Source organism: Geospiza fortis, unplaced genomic scaffold, assembly GCF_000277835.1.
Source record: "Geospiza fortis unplaced genomic scaffold, GeoFor_1.0 scaffold102, whole genome shotgun sequence".
NCBI classification, from domain to species: domain Eukaryota; kingdom Metazoa; phylum Chordata; class Aves; order Passeriformes; family Thraupidae; genus Geospiza; species Geospiza fortis.
Window position 1 is genome coordinate 3,314,005 of NW_005054373.1, and position 18,310 is coordinate 3,332,314.

An 18,310-nucleotide genomic window follows, 5' to 3' on the forward strand; every position below is an offset into this window, starting at 1 on the left:
TGTAATACCTTGGGCACAAACAGGCGTTGTCTCAGTGGATCTGTGTCAAAATGTGGTTCCTTAACTAATTCCCAGGTGGCTTTTAGTGATTTACAGTGGACTAACCCAGGAGGCTGGGGGTGATGAAGGTCACTGACATCCCTCTGCTCTGCTCTCCACAGCATCTGCAGCACCATGAGAGCGGGGTGGAAGGGGAAAGCTGCTACTACCACTGTGTGCTCTGTAACTACTCCACCAAGGCCAAGCTGAACCTGATCCAGCACGTGCGCTCCATGAAGCACCAGCGCAGCGAAAGCCTGCGGAAGCTGCAGCGCCTCCAGAAAGGCCTTCCTGAGGAAGAGGAGGACCTCGGGCAGATCTTCACCATCCGCAAGTGTCCGGCTGCCGAGGCTGGTGAGTGCTGCCGCTGCTGCTGGCCGTGAGCGGGGCCGGGGCTGCAGGGTGGGCGAGGGGCTCCGACCCACTGCGCTGGCTGGGGACAAACAGTGATGTTCCTGTCTCTGTTCCCTGCTGCGGGCTGGCACAGTTTATCAGCAGTCAACAGTAATTATCATTATCAGTAATACATTTCAGGAATCCCACCTGCCTGAGGTGGGGTTTGCGAGGTTGAAGTATGTGTGTTGTTCAGGTCAGTGTCTTAAACCCCGGAATATTGTATGAGTATCGAAAGATTCTGTCATACCTGTACAACTCAACAAACAGTGCACCAGTAGATGTTTTGCAATGAGTCAAGTGATGCCCTGAGCACTAGCATAAGCTGTGCCAGCTTGGCACTGATTTCTGGTACTGCAGCCACTCTGGACTGGGAGGAGGAGCTGGGCAAAAGGGGTGGGCAGGACATGTGAGTTTGCCACGTCTGTTTTCCATGTCTCCTCCAAAGTGAAGGGCTTGTATGAAACATTTGCTCACACAGATTCATAGGGCAGGGATTGCAGCTGTGAATCAAGCAAGTGTTAGTGTGCCTAAAATGAGCAGCTAGGCTGGATGGAGTAGAGATGGTACTTTGTTTAGTCATGTAACGGGTTGAGACGTTTTTAATGTTCTGAAAAACCCAGGTCTCCTGAAGCCCTCTTGGGAGGGAGGAGGAGAATCATCCTGGGTCAGCTGGTTTGTGTGCTGTCAAGGCACAATGGTGCTGGAGCTGGGGTGTGGCAGCAAAAGCCTTCACAATCCTCGTAGCTTCAAGCAGGACTTTTCTCTGTGACTGCTGTGAAAATGGGTAAATCCTACAAGTAGCCACTCTGGGGAAGTGGCATTCTGCAGTGAATGCTCATGGAGACAAGGAAGGTGATCTTGGCTGAGAGGGTTGAGAAGGGACAGCAGCAGCAGCTGAGGGAGAACATGTGGGTTTTCAGAAATGTCCCTTGAATTCCCATCTGGGTCTCATTGCTGTTACACCTGTGAGTAATGAGGATCTGAAATAAACCCAAAACACCCCAAGAGCGTGACAGGAGATTTTTCATTAAGAGTTAAATTCAGTCTTGTGGAAAAAGGTGGCCAGTCTGTGACCCTGGTGGCCCAGCAGAGTGGAGAGCATGGAGCACGCTCCCCAAAGGTCACGGTGACAGCAGGAGGGTGGCACTGCCACACCAGCCCGGGGGGACAGCAGGGACAGCAGCCGCGTGCCCAGGAAAACGTCCCCAGTTCCAAAGGGCTCTTTGGGCAGGGCTCTGGGTTCTGAGCTGCTTAAATGCAAAATGAGCAGAGAGGGGAAACCATCCGTGCCCTTTGTGATAGACAGAACAACCTTGAAAACCTTGTTTACTCTAGAAATTTCTGTTTGCCTTGTCTTTTACTGTACAAACCTTATCTTTCCTGTCCGGCTGCCCAGATTAGGACATGGCAGGTACTGGGAGGGCAGGAGCTGGCTGGCTGGGACGGAAAACGGCTTGGTGACCATTTTAAAAAACTAATTATTTTGAAGTAAAAGTCCTGACAAGTCACTGAAAGGAAAGCTCGATTTACAAATATTTTGATTTCCTTTAAGCTTGTTGGTTCTTCAACAAAAACTGACGGCAAACAAGACACAATTTCTTGATCAGTATGATCTGTCCCGTGGCCTCGTGTGCCGCAGTGGAGTCACCCCATTCCCCTCCTGCTCCGTCCCATTGCTGTGCTGAGCGCCGCTGCTGGGGCTGAATGCTGTGTGTACCTGCTCTGGGTGTACCTGCTCTGGGTGTACCTGCTCTGGGTGTACCTATTCGGTGTGTACCTGCTCTGCGTGTGCCTACTCTGCGTGTACTACTCTGCGTGTACCTACTCGCTGCTGCCTGCAGCATGTAGGAGAGAGCAGTGCTGTCTGGAGATAGTGAGTAGATATTTGCTTGTGTAGATGCATCTCAATCTGTTGGAAGAGCTCTGATCACACCTTAATTAGTCCTCTAACAATCTGCAAAGGTCAGTGCCAATTGCCTGTTCATTTACATTTGTAATTGTGATGGTTCTTGATTGCGCATTAGTCGCAACTCGCTCCCTCCCACCCTGCAGAAGCGCAGGCAGCCTGAGCAGCCGCTCCAGGGACACGGGGACCTTTGTCCCTGCCTGTGCCACACCTCGGCCCTCTCCAAAACTGGGTGTCTTTTGGGGAAGAGCATTAGGATCTGCCCTCCACTTCCAGTAAAGGGATGATGAAGTTGTTGGCAGGGAAATTATACGGACATCAGGCAGGAAACCCAGTCCTCCCTGAACTGGATAATTAAAGACAATTAAACTTTTCTTTGTGCTTTGAGGAGTGTGCTCATTACGCAGGAGATGGGGGAGCGGCTGGAAGTTCAGCTGGTTTGTTGATCAGAGAGAACACAGCTTCAGGGAAGGGGGTATTGTCCTCTCAGGGTATTTGTGAACATCTCTGGCTCTGGTATCTGAGCTGCTGCCACTGCAGATGTCAGCCCCTTGCTGCAGCAGCATCTGTGTAATGTTACCCATAAGCTAATTGATTTTTAATGATGGGGGTTTAGAGAAGAAAAAAAGTAAAGAAAGAGTGGCCGTAATAAAAACCAAAATGTTCTCAAGATGTTGGATGAATGCACTTACAGCTCATTAGATAATGACAGAAACAAATGTGAAACAACCTGCATCGAATTTTGATTCTGACTTCGGAAGTGTTTCTTTCATCCCAGAAGGCATTGAGCACCACACCCCTCTCCATAGCTCGGGCAGTGTGCACAGGGTCCTTGGTCAGAGGGGATTTCTGCTCTGTGTCCAGCCCATGTGCCCCTGCTCTGCCCATAGTATTCCTCTCCATGTGCCACCCACACAGCGGGGCTGTTGGGCCCCCAGTGCTCAGCCTGTGTCCCCCCGGGCAAGAGCTGGTTGCACTTGACGTGTTTGCTCCCTTACCTGTTTCTCCTGGCTCCTGTTTTCCATCCCTGCTCTCCCTTTCCATGGTGTCTTCCTGTGGGAGGAGCAGAAGGGCTTTGCCCACTCTCCCCAGGGTGTGGGACAGACATCCTTTAGGTGTCCGTCAGCTGGCCACGCTCCTTGCCTGCACCAGCCTCTCCCCTGTGCCGCAGAGGGCAGTGCCTGTGGTGGCCACAGTCACAGCAATCCTTCCTGGGTGTCACAGCAATCCTTCATTGCTGCCAGTTCCTTGGCCACCATCTCCTTGCAGCAGGGATTCATTCTTGCTGGGGCCCCTGCAGCAGGGGCAGGGCAGGTGCTCTGTCAGCCCTTGCTGGACACCAAGAGCTGTGAGCAGCCCCTTTGTCCCGGCAGGACGGGGGGCTGGGGAGGCTGAGGAGCCACCTCTGCCCCTGTGCCAGCCCGCAGCACGGCACCGGCCAGGCTCCCTGCCCCAAACAAGGGGTTACAGTTATTTTGGGGAGTACCTTTACTGCAAAGCTCTGCTCTGAGAACCCCTGGAAAGCTGCTGGCTCCTTGGAAGGGGGGCACGCCTCAGAGCCCCTGCTTTCCCCTCCCTCTGCCCCACAGACAGAGCTGCACTGCCTGTCCACATCTCCCTGGTGTGTCAGTGTCTGACCTTTCGCAGGGCTGGGAGCTGCAGACTGCAATCGGGATGTGAATCTTTAATGAAACCAAGTATGTAAACAGAGCTACAGTATAGCCAAAGCAGTATTCAGATGAGAAAACCCCACGTGGTTTAAAAACGGTGGTTCCCAACCTCAGCATCACAGCTCAGCCTGACTCTGCCTGTGTCACCTGCAGACAGCAGGGTGCTCATTTGGTTGCTGCACCTCTGTGCACTGAGTCATGCGATTCCTTCATCATCATCAAGCATGGAGTAATTATTCATGGAGTTTGTTACAGCAGGGGTGTGAGATGTGCCTTTGGGGTGGATTTTTCATGCTAGCAGTCTCTCTACTTCCAGTAGAACTTGTGAAGTGAAAGTTGGTAGTGATAAATTACATTTCTCCCTGCTTAAAATAAATTTAGTGGGATCTGATGTCCTCCACTTGGTCTCCATTAGAGACAGTGTGGTCATTCTTAATGACACCTGTCAGTCTCCAACTTCTGAATGGAGGTAATTCAGGGTTTTGGAAAGAAATCACCAGTTTGCTTTGTAATCTCTCCCCAGTTTTTCATGGGACTTCATTTCACACAGCAATTAAAAACTTACCAAGCAGATGACCTGTATAGTGCCTGCAGGAGAAGATCACACGGAGCCCGTGCTGCAGCATCTGCCACTCAGAAGCACTCTGCAGCTCTGGCTCTGCTGATGATGCCACAGTTACATGGCTGAAATGTGTGGCCCTTGCAGAGGGCTGGGGAAGTAATTTCCAGGCTTGTCCTTGATGGACACATGTAATAATTGCCGACCCATGTTACAGCCTGAGCTCTGTGTGCAAACACCAAGTGCTGCCCAGCTTCATCTGTAGCTCTTGGGCTTTTTACCTCTCCCTCTCCAAAACTTGGTACTGCCTTTTCCCAGTATGTGCTCTGTAAGGCCCGAGGGCAGGGATCTGTAGTCCCTGCTCAGCTTTGTTTCCGAAGTGCTGAGTGTAAATCCAGCCAAGCTATGGTGTGTGCAGGGTCAGAGCTGGGCGAGCAGCCGCAGTTCTCGGGGCGCTGGGGCCGGGCAGCAGCTTGTCTCGGCTGGAGATCCCTTCCTGTCATCTCCTGAGGCTCAGGGACGAGACCAGGGGTTGTCCTGCTTTGGGACAGCGTTCACTGTGGTGCAGTAGCACATGTAGCCCAGCAGCAGAGGCAAACAGCCCTGGGCCATGTGTGTATTGGGCTGATTGAACTTGCAGTTCCCTTTCCTGCAGCAGTTCTGATCTCCCTGCCAACCCCACCAGCTACCCCCACATGCAGGATTAGCTCTTGTTTTCCAAGATCTTGTGTCACACGTGTTCATTTAGAGGACAGTTTGTTGCCTTCCCCTTTGTTGTTCTGCTGAATCTTGGGATTTTTTTCATTTTTTGATGGATTGAATGGCTTCAGGACCTTTTACCTTTCCAGCAAGTTCCTAACAGAGTTGCAGTATTTCTGGTGAGGTCTCTCCACTGAGGGCCATCCCAAGTCTGGGCAGATGACAGAGTCTCTCCTCCATGGTCAGGCAGAGAGACGGGGGGAAGCTCTTGGTTCTGCTTTAGTTTCACATTGCTTTAATGGTCATTGAAATGCAGCAAAAGTGTTTCTAGCAGCCGTGGATCATGGTGGCTGCATTCAGTTGGCTCCTTCAGAAGGCCTGAGGACATGAGGAGAGTCCAGCAGTTTGAGAAACTTTTAGGGGTCTTGTCTTTCCTGGTATTGTCCTGTAACATAATTTCTGTCTGTTCCCTCCTTGCATCCCTTCTCCCACCTACATTTTGGAGAGCCCCATTCCCATCCCAGCAGCAATTCCCTGTCCTTTTCCATTTGGGACACCATGGGGCTGTTGAGATCTGGGTCCAGAGAATGCAGGGATAAAGTTGGTTCTCTTTAATATCTGGCAGAAGGAGATTTCCCTTGGGTTTTTGTTTTTTTGGGGGATTTTAATTTTGTTTTTATTAAAGTTGGTTGTGCCTTTTTTCCTGTGCCCCTGGTAGAGGGGAGCTGTAACAGTGGCCTGCCCAAAGGCTGCAGCATCTGCTGAATGAAAGGGCAGCAGCACCCAGCCGTGGCAGGAATCTCACAAACTCCATCCTGCTCCACCTCCTCTTGTCCTGGGGAGCTCATGGCTTTCATTAAGCAGAAAGAGAGGAAGCTCTGACAGCTGACTTGTTCTAGGATGTTTTTCTTGTTCAACTGCATCTTAAAGCCCTTTCCACTTAGGAAAAGTAAAGGAGGAAGTATCACCAGATGCTGCAGTACAACACTGTGAGGCTCCCGGTCCCTCCTCTTCTCTGCTTTCTTCTCTGTGTTCAAGCAAACTCCAGAGCCACACTGAAGCCCAGCTCTCAAGAGCCCAGAGTCTCCCTGAGCTCTGTTTCCCTTGGGACTCAAGAGTGGCATCCCTGTCTCTTGGAACTCTGTCCCTGAAGCTCTGCTGTCGATGCCCAGGGCATGGTGCCCACTGCACCTTCTGCTTCTCTTCCCTGTTTCTCTTTTCCCCTTTCTCCTGCACAATTTAGAATAGGGAACTATTCTCCTGAGGACTTGGAGGTGACTGTTGCCGTGGTGTGGGTTAAGGACTGAAGGTCTCTCCCTGTGAGGGGTGAATCAGTAAAGCTTTGAAGACCTTGCAGGTCCTGCAGCATGTCCCCAGGTGTGTTGCAGCAGGTGAGATGTCCATGTGAGTGACATGGGATTCACACTGGTGGCAAGCTGGCCTCTTGGTGAAGGTCCCATCAGTGTGGCTGTGCTGCTTCTGTCCCAGACTCGCCCCTGCTCAGGGGCTGTGTCTGAGCAAACCCCTGCTTTGATCTTCTGGCGGTGCCATGAAGAGAAACAAACCCTCCAAAATCTTAGACATGTTCTCCAGCAACTGTTCCTCCACTTTTAGCCCTGATTTATGATGTTTCTCTCACAGACTGTTGCAGCAGCTCCTATCCAGCACCTTCCCACAGGTCTCACTCTTGTAGCCATTGCTGTGCTGCTGTTTTCTCCCTTGCTGTGGTGCTGGGCTTCAAATTAAATATCTCTGGAGCAAACATGCCTCCTCCTGTGTTCCCAGGTCAATGAGTTGAAAGAGTTGCCTGGCTGCTGTGCTGTTCTCGGTGTATTAGTTTGGAGTCTCTTCTTCTGTGCCACTGTTGACCTGAACTGGGAGGGGCTGTAGGTTCAGCACAGAGCTCTGATGGTCCCTCAGTGCCTTGTTCCCTGCTGGATGCCCAGTGCCGCCCTGGCTGGGGACAGGGGCAGAAAGGAAAGGTCACTCACGTTCAGCTGGGCACAGGGTTTGTGTTCAGAGGCAGCAAGGCTGTTTGACTGGTTTGTGAGTAAGCAGTGGAGCGGGGGAGACCTGGAGCAGCACACTGGTGCGCCTGTTTGGAAGGTGGGTTGGAAGCCTGCTGCCACCAAACATGCCCATTTGGAGTTACAGGCTTCAGTGTCCTGTGTGAAAGATCCATTTGTTTATCAAAGCTGATACAAGCCTACAGGGTCATGCCCAGCACTGTAAGAGAATGTCCTTGCACTCCCCCTCTTCAGGGAATAGCCTTGCAGGGCATCAGCTCCTTTCCTGGTTGTTCTGCCTTGTCCCTGCCGTGGTTCTCTCATAGTTCATTCTGCTGCAGGAGCACATGTCTGATGGTCTTTAACTGGCAGAACTGAAGGAGGAGCCCCCCTGCTACCCAAACCTCACCATGCAAACCCAACACACTGCCCAAAATGAGAAAGTTGAGACCTCTGTTCAGAGGGGACGTTGTGACAATAGGGAGTGCTCTCCTCCACCTCTAGTCTGTAGGTTGTGGATTTAATTGCAAGAAATATACAGCTTGGTTTCTGAATTGGATTCCTTTTTTTCTGTATGAGCCATAGGCAGAATGAGATTCCATGCATTTTCAGGGGCATGATTTGTGAAACAAGGTTTTGCAGCAGCTGGCTCAGGCTGGCAGTGACCCCTGGCCTGGCTCGCTCCAGCATTGCCTGTGCACGTTGGGCCACTCTCCTGTGTCCCTGCTCTGGTCTTCTGTCTGCCTGTACTTCTGAAATGCACTTGCTCCTGTCCCTCCTGCAAGGCCTATTGATCCTCTGGTGATGACATTAACGTCCTCAGAACTGCCTGGCAGGGAGCTACCACATGCATTTATTTTTCCACTAAAACTCTAAGATTGGCTAATAACGTGCCTGTCAGCACCAGTGTCCTGCCTGCTCTGACTGCTTCAGAGGGAAATCTGGGGGCCCATAAACAAAGAATAACCTACCCAAATTGAGGTCTCATCCGTGTTCCTACTAAAATTCAGTTCATGCCCTTAAGCAAGAGGGTTTCTTTTTTGTCCCAATACTCAGTTTGCTTTTCTGAGTTGCACATCTCAATGCCTTTGCCATGTATTTTGTTTTGACCTCAATGATTTCTTGAGGCCACAAGTTCCAAAGGTTAATTGGGAGATTGGGAGCTGTATGAGAAATTATGATCTGTATTTGCTTCCAATTTGCATTTTTTCCCTTTTCCGTGTCAGTCCTTCCAAGAGTGGTGAGTGAGAGAAGCAGTGTTGGTCTGACTCCATTGAACCTTCACTTGGATGCTCCTGTGAAGGCCACCTTCAGCTCCAAGAGCCTGAGCCCCCTCCTTCTCTATACTTCCTCCTACCTCTTTTCAGGCTTTTCATTCATGTGTGGTCACTTCATTAAATACATAGCAGTGGTTTGGGTTTTTTGGTTCTGTCCTCCACAGGTGTTTGTCCCCTGTCAGTGTGTCAGGTGCAGGCCTCTGCTGGTCTGCAGGGATGTGCTGCCCTCTCCACACGGTGCACCCTGGACATCCCCACTCAGTGCCCCAGCCTGGGGCCCCACACCCCTGCGTCTCAGTGCTGCTCTGGGATGGTGTGGGGGGGGCCCTGCATGCCCCCGTCGCTCCCCAGGGTTAGGGTTTAGGGTTAGGGCACCAGGGACACAGCCCCATGTGGCTGCCCATCGCTGTGTGCAGGCACTGCTGCACCTTCTCTGGTTACCAATTAGGCTGGAGCATTCTGGCCTTTTCCATCCTCTTTTCATGGTGATGAAGGTTGAATTAGGGCTGAGTGTTTGGGATTGTTCCTTGGCCTCCACTGCTACTTTGCTGCCTCCTTTGTGGCCAAACAATGGGATTAATTTGGCCTTTGCCAGCCCTGCTCAGCGCCAGCGTTCCACTCCACTTGCGCAGCCTCTCCCTTCCACAGCACCTACAGCTGGCTCCTGTTCTGTGTGTGTGGCGTGGAGGGGCTCTCGTGCTGTGTTTGTGCTGGCCTGGCAGGGTCAGGGCCTGCTGGTCTCCTCCTGCTCCAAGGGACCTGTCAGGAGGTGCCGTGCGGGGCAGCAGCCCCTTCCCTGCCTGCTCCCGCCCCTTCCCTTCCAGCAGCAGCCCCTTCCTGCCGCAGCCCCTTCCTGCAGCAGCCCCTTCCTGCCGCAGCCCCTTCCTGCAGCAGCCCCTTCCTGCCGCAGCCCCTTCCTGCAGCAGCCCCTTCCTGCCGCAGCCCCTTCCTGCAGCAGCCCCTTCCTGCCGCAGCCCCTTCCTGCAGCAGCCCCTTCCTGCCGCAGCCCCTTCCTGCAGCAGCCCCTTCCTGCCGCAGCCCCTTCCTGCAGCAGCCCCTTCCTGCCGCAGCCCCTTCCTGCAGCAGCCCCTTCCTGCCGCAGCCCCTTCCTGCAGCAGCCCCTTCCTGCCGCAGCCCCTTCCTGCAGCAGCCCCTTCCTGCCGCAGCCCCTTCCTGCAGCAGCCCCTTCCTGCCGCAGCCCCTTCCTGCAGCAGCCCCTTCCTGCCGCAGCCCCTTCCTGCAGCAGCCCCTTCCTGCCGCAGCCCCTTCCTGCAGCAGCCCCTTCCTGCCGCAGCCCCTTCCTGCAGCAGCCCCTTCCTGCCGCAGCCCCTTCCTGCAGCAGCCCCTTCCTGCCGCAGCCCCTTCCTGCAGCAGCCCCTTCCTGCCGCAGCCCCTTCCTGCAGCAGCCCCTTCCTGCCGCAGCCCCTTCCTGCAGCAGCCCCTTCCTGCCGCAGCCCCTTCCTGCAGCAGCCCCTTCCTGCCGCAGCCCCTTCCTGCAGCAGCCCCTTCCTGCCGCAGCCCCTTCCTGCAGCAGCCCCTTCCTGCCGCAGCCCCTTCCTGCAGCAGCCCCTTCCTGCCGCAGCCCCTTCCTGCAGCAGCCCCTTCCTGCCGCAGCCCCTTCCTGCAGCAGCCCCTTCCTGCCGCAGCCCCTTCCTGCAGCAGCCCCTTCCTGCCGCAGCCCCTTCCTGCAGCAGCCCCTTCCTGCCGCAGCCCCTTCCTGCAGCAGCCCCTTCCTGCCGCAGCCCCTTCCTGCAGCAGCCCCTTCCTGCACAGCCCCTTCCCTGCCTGCAGCACCACCTGGCAAGGACGAGCCCTGTCACAGGCAGCTCACGGGCGCCTGCCTGCCAGGGGCAATCATGCAGGCATAAACTCGGAAAGTTGCTAAGCTATGAGCAGTCTTATGAGCATTAAAAGTGTCCTCTTTGCCAGAAAGGTCATTCATAACTTGGCTGCGCCGCTGATGTACAGTCAGTGATATTGATTGATTAATGTATAAAAAGCACCAAATCCATTTGCTTCTGTGAAAGAGAATAAAGTGCAGTCGACTCTCTCTTTATTTTCACCTCATCCTTTTGTTTGAAGGACGTTTTTTTTTCTCTTTTTGTTTTGCCAGCTAGGTTTAAGGGGGTTACAAAAAGCCAGTTTCTGCCAAGTAATGCGTTCACAAAGGGAACATTGATTCACATCAGTGTCGCTTGAATTACCCTTAAAGGTTTGCCAAGGAGTTGTTCTTATATTAACCTTCTGTTCATCAAAGACGAAATAAATAAATAAGTCATAAAATCAGCTTCACTGCCCCTGCTGGAGTTGGATGCAAAACAGGAATTTCTCATGTTTGGAATTTGTGCTCCAGGTGCTGCACCTTGGCCCCTGTCCCCAGGCTCTTGGCCTTTTCCCTCCTGCAAAGCTGTTCCCCCAAGGCCCCAGTCTGAGCTGGGACGAGTGTTGATGGTTTTAGGGAGGGGGGCTCCTGCAGGGGAGTATTTTCAGAAGGATTTTGTATAAAAAGTTAATTTAATCATTGCAAGCATAACTAGAATGATTTCTGTGCCGGACAGTGAGAGCCAAGGCATTCTGCCCTGGCCAGGGTTGGCATTCTTCTTATTCACCCAAGGTCTTGTTTGTTTTTCTGGACTTATTGAGCCACTGGTAATTAATTCTGTGGGGTTGCCATTTTCCTCTAGTTAATTCTGAAGTGGGAGGTACCTTGGTGCCCATGGAGCTTTTGCAGCAATATCTCTCCTTCCCCTCTCTCCAGGTGCCCCGGCATTGTCCATGTGCATCCCCAAGTGCCCTTGTCCCCTGTGTGGGCAGCGAGGGGCTGCAGGTGTCTGTTCCTTGGGTGGGATGGCTGGCCCATGAGTCCCAGAGATGGCTGTCCTCTGCAGCAGGAGCTCTGTTGCTTTTCTTCAGTGCTGTTTAATCAAACCTCTGTATTTTCACTTGGTCCCTGTTCCGAAACTGTGCAGTGCTGTTCAGTGACATTTCTTTTCTAGAGCAGGAGTTTCTTTGGCTTCTGCATGTCAGGTAGCTGTGCCCATCACACTTAGCCAGCAAACACAGAGCTTGGAAATCAACTCCCCTTGGAAACATCTCTGCACAAGGTGTCCCCACCTGCCTGTCATAACCCACCATCCCCAGATCAAGAGCCCATGGCAGCCCTTGGCAGCCCATGGCATTTCAGATAACCTGAGCCATCCCACCACAAGGGCTGCCCTCACTCTTGGTTTCCAGCCTGGCTGCATCTTGTGGGCTCCTTGGCTCCCGAAGCACTGGCTGGAGCCACAGAGGAGCTCAGCTCCTGAGTCCTGCTGAAGCCCTGTGCTGGCTGCGGCATGAGCAGCCTGAAGTGCCCGTGGTCACATGCACCAGTGCTGTTCTGGTGGTGCTCTGCACTAGTGCATGAGGGTACCATGAGTACCTGAGGTCCCACCAACCTCCTCAGTGCTGCCAACATGGCACTTTTATTCCAGCATCTCTTACTGGTGACGAGTGCTGGTGATTACCCTGCCAGCTGTGAGGGTGCATGCTGGGGTGAACACCAAAAACGGCAGTGTGCAGGATCCCTGCAGGACATTCCTCCCACATGTGTCTCTCTCCTTTGCCTGTGTGGTGCACATGCTGTGCTGGCCCTGGACCTCGTGCTGCCCCATCCCCAGGGGCAAACCCACAAACCCGGGCACAGCTGACAGCAGGGCATGGCACCTCACGCCCAACGAAAAAGCCTTTTCCCCTGTGACTGCTGTACAATCCGAAAGGAGAATCATCCTATTTTTTAATCTTTTTCTGTGACTGTGGGAGCAGCGCAGCCGGCCGAGGCCCCCTCCCCCTCTGGTGAGGCAGTGAGGATTGGATCAGATGATACGGAGTGTGCATGCTGAGAATGAATCCATTTTCTCTCCTCCATCTCCCCAGAATAAATTAGAATTTGCCTGATTTAATAAAATGGCTTCATGTCTCTGCCATCTTTTCTATTTCCCATGTGCTTCATCCCCACCCCCCTGCAGAAGAGCAGCTCTGGCCTGTGTCGGGTGCAGTTTGGGGCTGCTGTGTGGGGTCAGTCGGCACCGCGTGCTCCGCCTGCCCCGGCTCTGCCCAGCACAGCGCAGGATTTGTGCCTGTGCCTCCCTTTCCTTATTGTCCAAGGCAGCGGCTGTAATTGCTGTTGAGGTCAGTGTAATTTGCTGTCCATGCATTGTAAACCTGCCCTCGCGGGGCTGTGGCTGCCGTGCAGTGTTTGGGGACAGGCAGGGGCTGGGCACAGGGACAGCCCGGGTCTGCCCCAGCGCCGTGCTCTGCTCTCGTGTGTGTGTGTGTGTGTGTGTGTGTGAGAGAGAGAGAGAGCACATGGAGCTGCCACGGACCCCCAGGAGGGGCCAAATTTGGGTGGCTTCACTACAGCCAAACCTTTTTCCCTTGCCTGGATCTGGTGCTTTAATTCCTGTTTCCTAGGCTGATTTTTTCCTTTCCGTTCTGACACTAATTGCACCAGGCGCGTTGGGAGTGGCGGCTGCTGAGCGGTACCAGCTAAATGTTAAGAAAGGTTTTAAAAACAGACTGAACTCTTCCTTAATGAGGCTCAATCGTGCTCTCCTCCGGGTGGTTTTGTTTTGCTGATCTGTCAGTTTTTCAAGGATTTAATTGCACTTTTCTCATATTAGTCTTTGAAATGGGGCTAAGCAGCTTTCTCTAAAATGCAACACAAAAAGGAGAGATGCTTCCCTGTTTTCTTGCTTTGCTTTCATCACTCCAGGATCATCATCTGCCACTGGCACCAGGGACCCCACAGTGATAAAGAGTAAAACCTGTGAGAGCACGAGTGAAGGGCAGGCTGCACTGCTGTGGTGGCCCCTCAACTGGAAACCCTTGCCAGTGGTTCTCTTTGCTTCCCAGCTCCTCTGGCTGTCTCCAGTTGGGTCTCTACTCATGCTAATTCTGGAAGACTTTCCTAATGTTGGGTTTGAAGGGAGAAGCAGGAGGCAAAGGCTGAACTGGCTTGTCCAATGTAGCTCATTTCCAGCAGAAATGACACAAAAATGAGTCAGAACCAAGCAGTGCTACAAACTCTGGGAATGGTCATAGCCTCCTGGAGCAGCGGAGCTTGGCAGAACCTCTGGAGGCCTCTGAGGCCAGGCCCTGCTCAGAGACAGGCGGGCCAGAGCTGTCTCTGCTGGGGTCTGAAGCATCTCCAAGGTGTGGAGACACCCCCAGCCTCTCTGGGTCCCAGGGTCCAGCTGCTCCAGCACTGGGAGCGCAGGGCAGGGGCTGCCAAACAGATGATGCTGGGATGGGAGGAGGCAGGAGAGAGCAGCCAGATGTATCTGTGAGGCTATTATCTTCATGGCGTAGAGAAGACATGCTGGAAGCAATCAGCAGGCAGTTGCTAATGGCTCCCCTCGCTGTGCTCTCTGCTCTCCTCACGGGACAGGTTGCACACAGCCAGGCTGCGCAGGCGCCGCCCCGCACGCGCTGCTCTAACCAGTGCTTTGTTGTGCACAGAGGCACAAAGCTGCTGCTGCGTTTCCTGAGGATGCTCGTGAGCAGCAGAGCAGTGACAGCTCCAGGCCACCTAGCAGTGACTCTCCCTTAGCCTGCACTTTATTTTTGCGTCTCCTTGCAGTTACATTTCTTATTTTTCCACTTTTTCTTCTTTTCCTCTAGGTTTGTTTCTTTTCCTCCTTCTTTTTTCATGTTTATCCCTTAAATATTTCAGTCTCTTATTTCTAATCTCAGCATAACAAAACCTGTTTTCTTTTCTTGTTCTGATGTGTGCCTGCCTCCCTATGAGCTCCCAGCACACCTCCCATGAGGATGTAAAATCTAAGAACCAGATCTTTAAGATTTCAAAATAAAATAAAAGTAAACTCTGCTTTAAAAACACTTTAGCAGGAAAGCCAGGCTAATTGTAAATCAATGAGTCTTAAAATGCAGCATTGATCTCCAGTTAGAAGTTTGAAGGGGAAAGCAGTAATTACTGTACTGAAGGTAGATTTTTTTTTTTTCTCTTAGCAAATTCTGGGCAGAAGGAAGGCTCATTAGGGCAGCACTTCAGAATCTGAGTAATTAGTTTAAAAAGTACTTTTGTGGTGTTATTCCCATGGCTAGAAATTATTGGAGTCTTCACAGATTCATAGTTCTGCTCTGATAAAGTTTGATTTATTATTGTGTTTGGTGGGGAAGATCCTTCCCACACAGTGACCTGGGTGAAGATCCGGAGTGGGGATCAGGCCAGGAGGAATTGCTGTGGGTACGTGGGGCCTCTTGCCAGCAGGGGAACCTCAGCCCAGTAGGATGGGATTGGAGCTCTTTGTGAGCAAACTCTGGCCAATTCCCCAAAAGAAAACAGAGCAGACATCTGGGAATCAGAACAGAGGCTCTTACTCCTTGTGAGCCTCAGTGGCCTCCTGTCCAGTTCCTGCAAGCCCCTTCTTGCTCATGGGGCAATGGCTCAGATCTCTGAGTCTTTGTCATACCGCGACCAGCTCTGTGCAGTTTCATCCCCTGTGCCACCCTGCTCAGGAAGGCAGCACTCGTCTGCCAAGGCTGCCAGGCTCACATAAGTCCGTGGCATTTCTCCATGGGTTTTCCAGCTAATTCCTCCCATGAGCAGTGTGATCCTGCTCTCCTTTTCCAGGCTGAGGCAGAGGAAGTGGCTGCAGGCACCGCCTGGGATGTGGGTGCAGCCTCATGGGACATGGTCTGCGTTTGCTCTGGGATAGGGAAGAAGTATCCAGGGCTTGTTGTTCCCTAACAAAATTATGCTAATTTGGGGAACTGACCCTGGAATTAACATCAGTCCATGTGCAGGAAGGCTTTGCAGTATGGCTGGTGAGCCCATCTGTCCTTGGGGAGCAGGTTTGTGCTTCTGCCAATCTCCCCAGTGTGTTAAATTGGGAAAGTTGCACAGTCTGACTTGTCAATCCCATACCTCTGGCTGTGGCTGTTCCTAGTCGCCAGACTGGATAAATATTTTCACAGAAATGATTCAGTTTGCAGGGACTGTCATAGATCTGATTCTGCAGGGGAGGAAAGGGGAAGGTCTCTGGAGGCAGAAAACCCTTGTGTGGCAGAAAGCCTGCTGGGAAGTCAGCTCAAGAAGAATTAGAAACCCTTTAAATAAATGCTTACTTGACATGACTCTGTCTCCCCCAGTCTAACAAGCAGGGAAGCGAATGGCAGCCGCTGGCCAGAAATTGATTGCATTAATTGATATGCCAATAAGAGAGCTTGTTACATCCGCCATTGGTTAGGAGGCCGGCTAACAAGTCCCGCTGATCAATGGAACCAATAAAGATTTCATCCATTAATGAGCAACATGGTAATTAATGTTATCCATAAACCAATTAGCCTGGGTAGCTAATGTGCTGGTTAGCACAGTGAGTGGTGGAGCCGTGGGTGGCACAGGCTGGCTGGTGCACAGGGGACATCACCTGCCCTGCACAAGGGGGACATCATCACCTCTCTGCTCTGGAGGGGACGTCCCTGCCCAGTGCCACCTTGGGGCTTGGAGCAACAGCTAGCTCACTCTGGGCCTCCCAGAGCAAGGGAGCTGGGAGGGTGGCTGGTGGGATAGGTCACAGGGCTGGGAAGGGGCATGCTTCTCTAGATTTTCAGGGCATTTCAATTATTACTTTCACTTTTTGTAACCTTTGGGTAACACATGGGCACCTTTAATTCTTCTTACATGTTTTTGGAGATGCACAGGTTTCTGTAACTTGTGTAAGGCAGCATTTGGGTTCTTGCTCTGTCCCTGGGAAGCTGCTGGAGCCCCTTGTCCCACCGCTGACGCAGATGCTGCTGGGCACAGCCCTGCACTGGGCTTCCCCACACCACCAGTACCTGTAACCGCGCTGACACAGGTAACACAGCTTGCAAGTTGAAGGCTGCTGCCTAAATCCACCTGCCGGGGGCTTGCCCCGAGTGCCAGCACCACTGTGGCATCAGGGCTGTCCACAGGTATCAGGACAGGAGGTGCAGGAGCAGCCCCAGGCCCTGGGCAGCATCAGTCCCACAGGCTCCACTGTGGAGTTACCTTGGATTGTTGGATATTGACCCTGGGAGACCCCTTGTGGATTCCCTAATTGAAAATTAATACCAGATCAATGCCGTGGGCAATTTGCATATTGATCATAAACAACTTTGAAGGCACCAAGTGTGTGTTGGATCGATGCTCTCTCAGCAGGCTGCAGGGAGTGTCCCTGTGCCTTCCTGCTGCCCGGGTTCATGGAGCTGCTGGGGCAGGGATGGTCTGTGCCAGGCTGGGGGCACAGCACGGAGGTCACAGCCTGCTCCTGTGGCTCCCTTTGGACGGGGAAGGAGGGGATGGGATGTTTGTTTGCTTATTTTAAACCAAATGGCCACAGCCCAGAGGCATCCCAGAGAGCAGGGACCATCACCCTGTCCTGGGCACACAGCCCTCCCTCTGCACCTGCCGCGTGCAGCCTGGCACTTTCAATAGAGGTTTCCAAAAGCAGAGGTGCTGTTTTTCTGAGGACACCCGAAGGGAACTCAGCAGTGATTTTTCCCTGGCATTTTCGTTTTACATTTGCTCTGTGAGGGTGGTTTTTAGACCCTTCTCTCTCTGCTCAGGGCATTCACCGGTTATTTCAGAACGGTTTTGAGCTGAAGGGAACAAATATTCTATATCAAACTCAAAAAAACCCCTAAAAACTTAATCTGAGAATCTGTAACTCATCCTTGGAAGCAAGGAGGAATTCCTGTGGGCATGGAGATAAAACATTTAGAGAGGCACTGCACTGCCTGCCCTCCACACACGTGTGCAGCACAAGGCAGCGCCTCAGACCCGGCAGGGGAACCACCTCTGGCCTGGCCATGGACAGAGCACAGGGAGCAGAGAGGGGCAGGACTGGATGGAAGCCCACATCCCAAAGCCGTCAGTGATTCTCGGAGCACCCGGCGGCTGCAGGAAGTCGCTGTGCATCTGATTAGTGCGTTAGGGCTTTCATTGACTGCCTCTGCTGCGCTGATGAACTGGGCTGGGGACAGGCGCCCGTAATTGAGGGAAATGAATTCCTATCACAGGCCTCTGCTGGAGTCACCACCTGTGCATGCGCCTTGCTCCAGGTTCCAGGAGTGGATCCAGTCCCCTGAGCACCTGACATGCCCTTGTTAGTGGGAAGGAGCCAGCTCAGGGACTGCAGAGCCCAGGCACCATCCCAGGGGCAGGGACTGCAGAGCCCAGGCACCATCCTAGGGCAGGCTCAGGGACTGCAGAGCCCAGGCACCATCCCAGGGTGGCTGAAAGGTTCTGTTCTCCCAGTCCCCTGGCATGGCCCACCTGGTGCTGCCTCCCTGCTCAGCCACAGGCTGGCAGCTTGAGGGCCATCAGCACCATCACGTGTCTCATTGGGAGCTGCTCTGTGCTCTTCCCTTTTTCTTGATGCTGTGTTTCACTTGGGAGCTGGAGCAGCCATTCTCCCTTGCTACCTGAGATCTGATGACAGGTGGAAGATCCTTCCCCAGTGTGTGTCAGGAGACATGGGCGTCACAGGGGAAGGGGTTTTGTGATGATGCAAAAGAAATAAGAATGAAGGTATGGTTTCCTTGAAAAGAAACCCATCTGCTGTTTTAAATTAAAAGGAATAAAAAAAGGAGTCCAGGGTCGGCAGGGCTGGGCTGTGCTGGGCTGGGCTGGGCTGGGCTGAGTTGAGCTGGGCTGGGCTGAGTTGAGCTGGGCTGGGCTGGGCTGTGCTGGGCTGGGCTGGGCTGTGCTGCGCTGGGCTCGGCTCGGCGCCGCG

At 53.0% G+C, this 18,310-nt stretch overlaps 1 protein-coding gene across 1 annotated transcript in view; it reads left to right on the top strand.

The window, feature by feature from the left end:
* The window catches only part of ZFHX3 (zinc finger homeobox 3), a 123,685-nt gene that overhangs the window by 66,926 nt on the left and 38,449 nt on the right, over positions 1–18,310 (top strand). Inside the window, 1 exon segment of the mRNA XM_031060144.1 lies at positions 162–393. Within this exon segment, the coding sequence (XP_030916004.1) occupies positions 162–393 (232 nt within the window).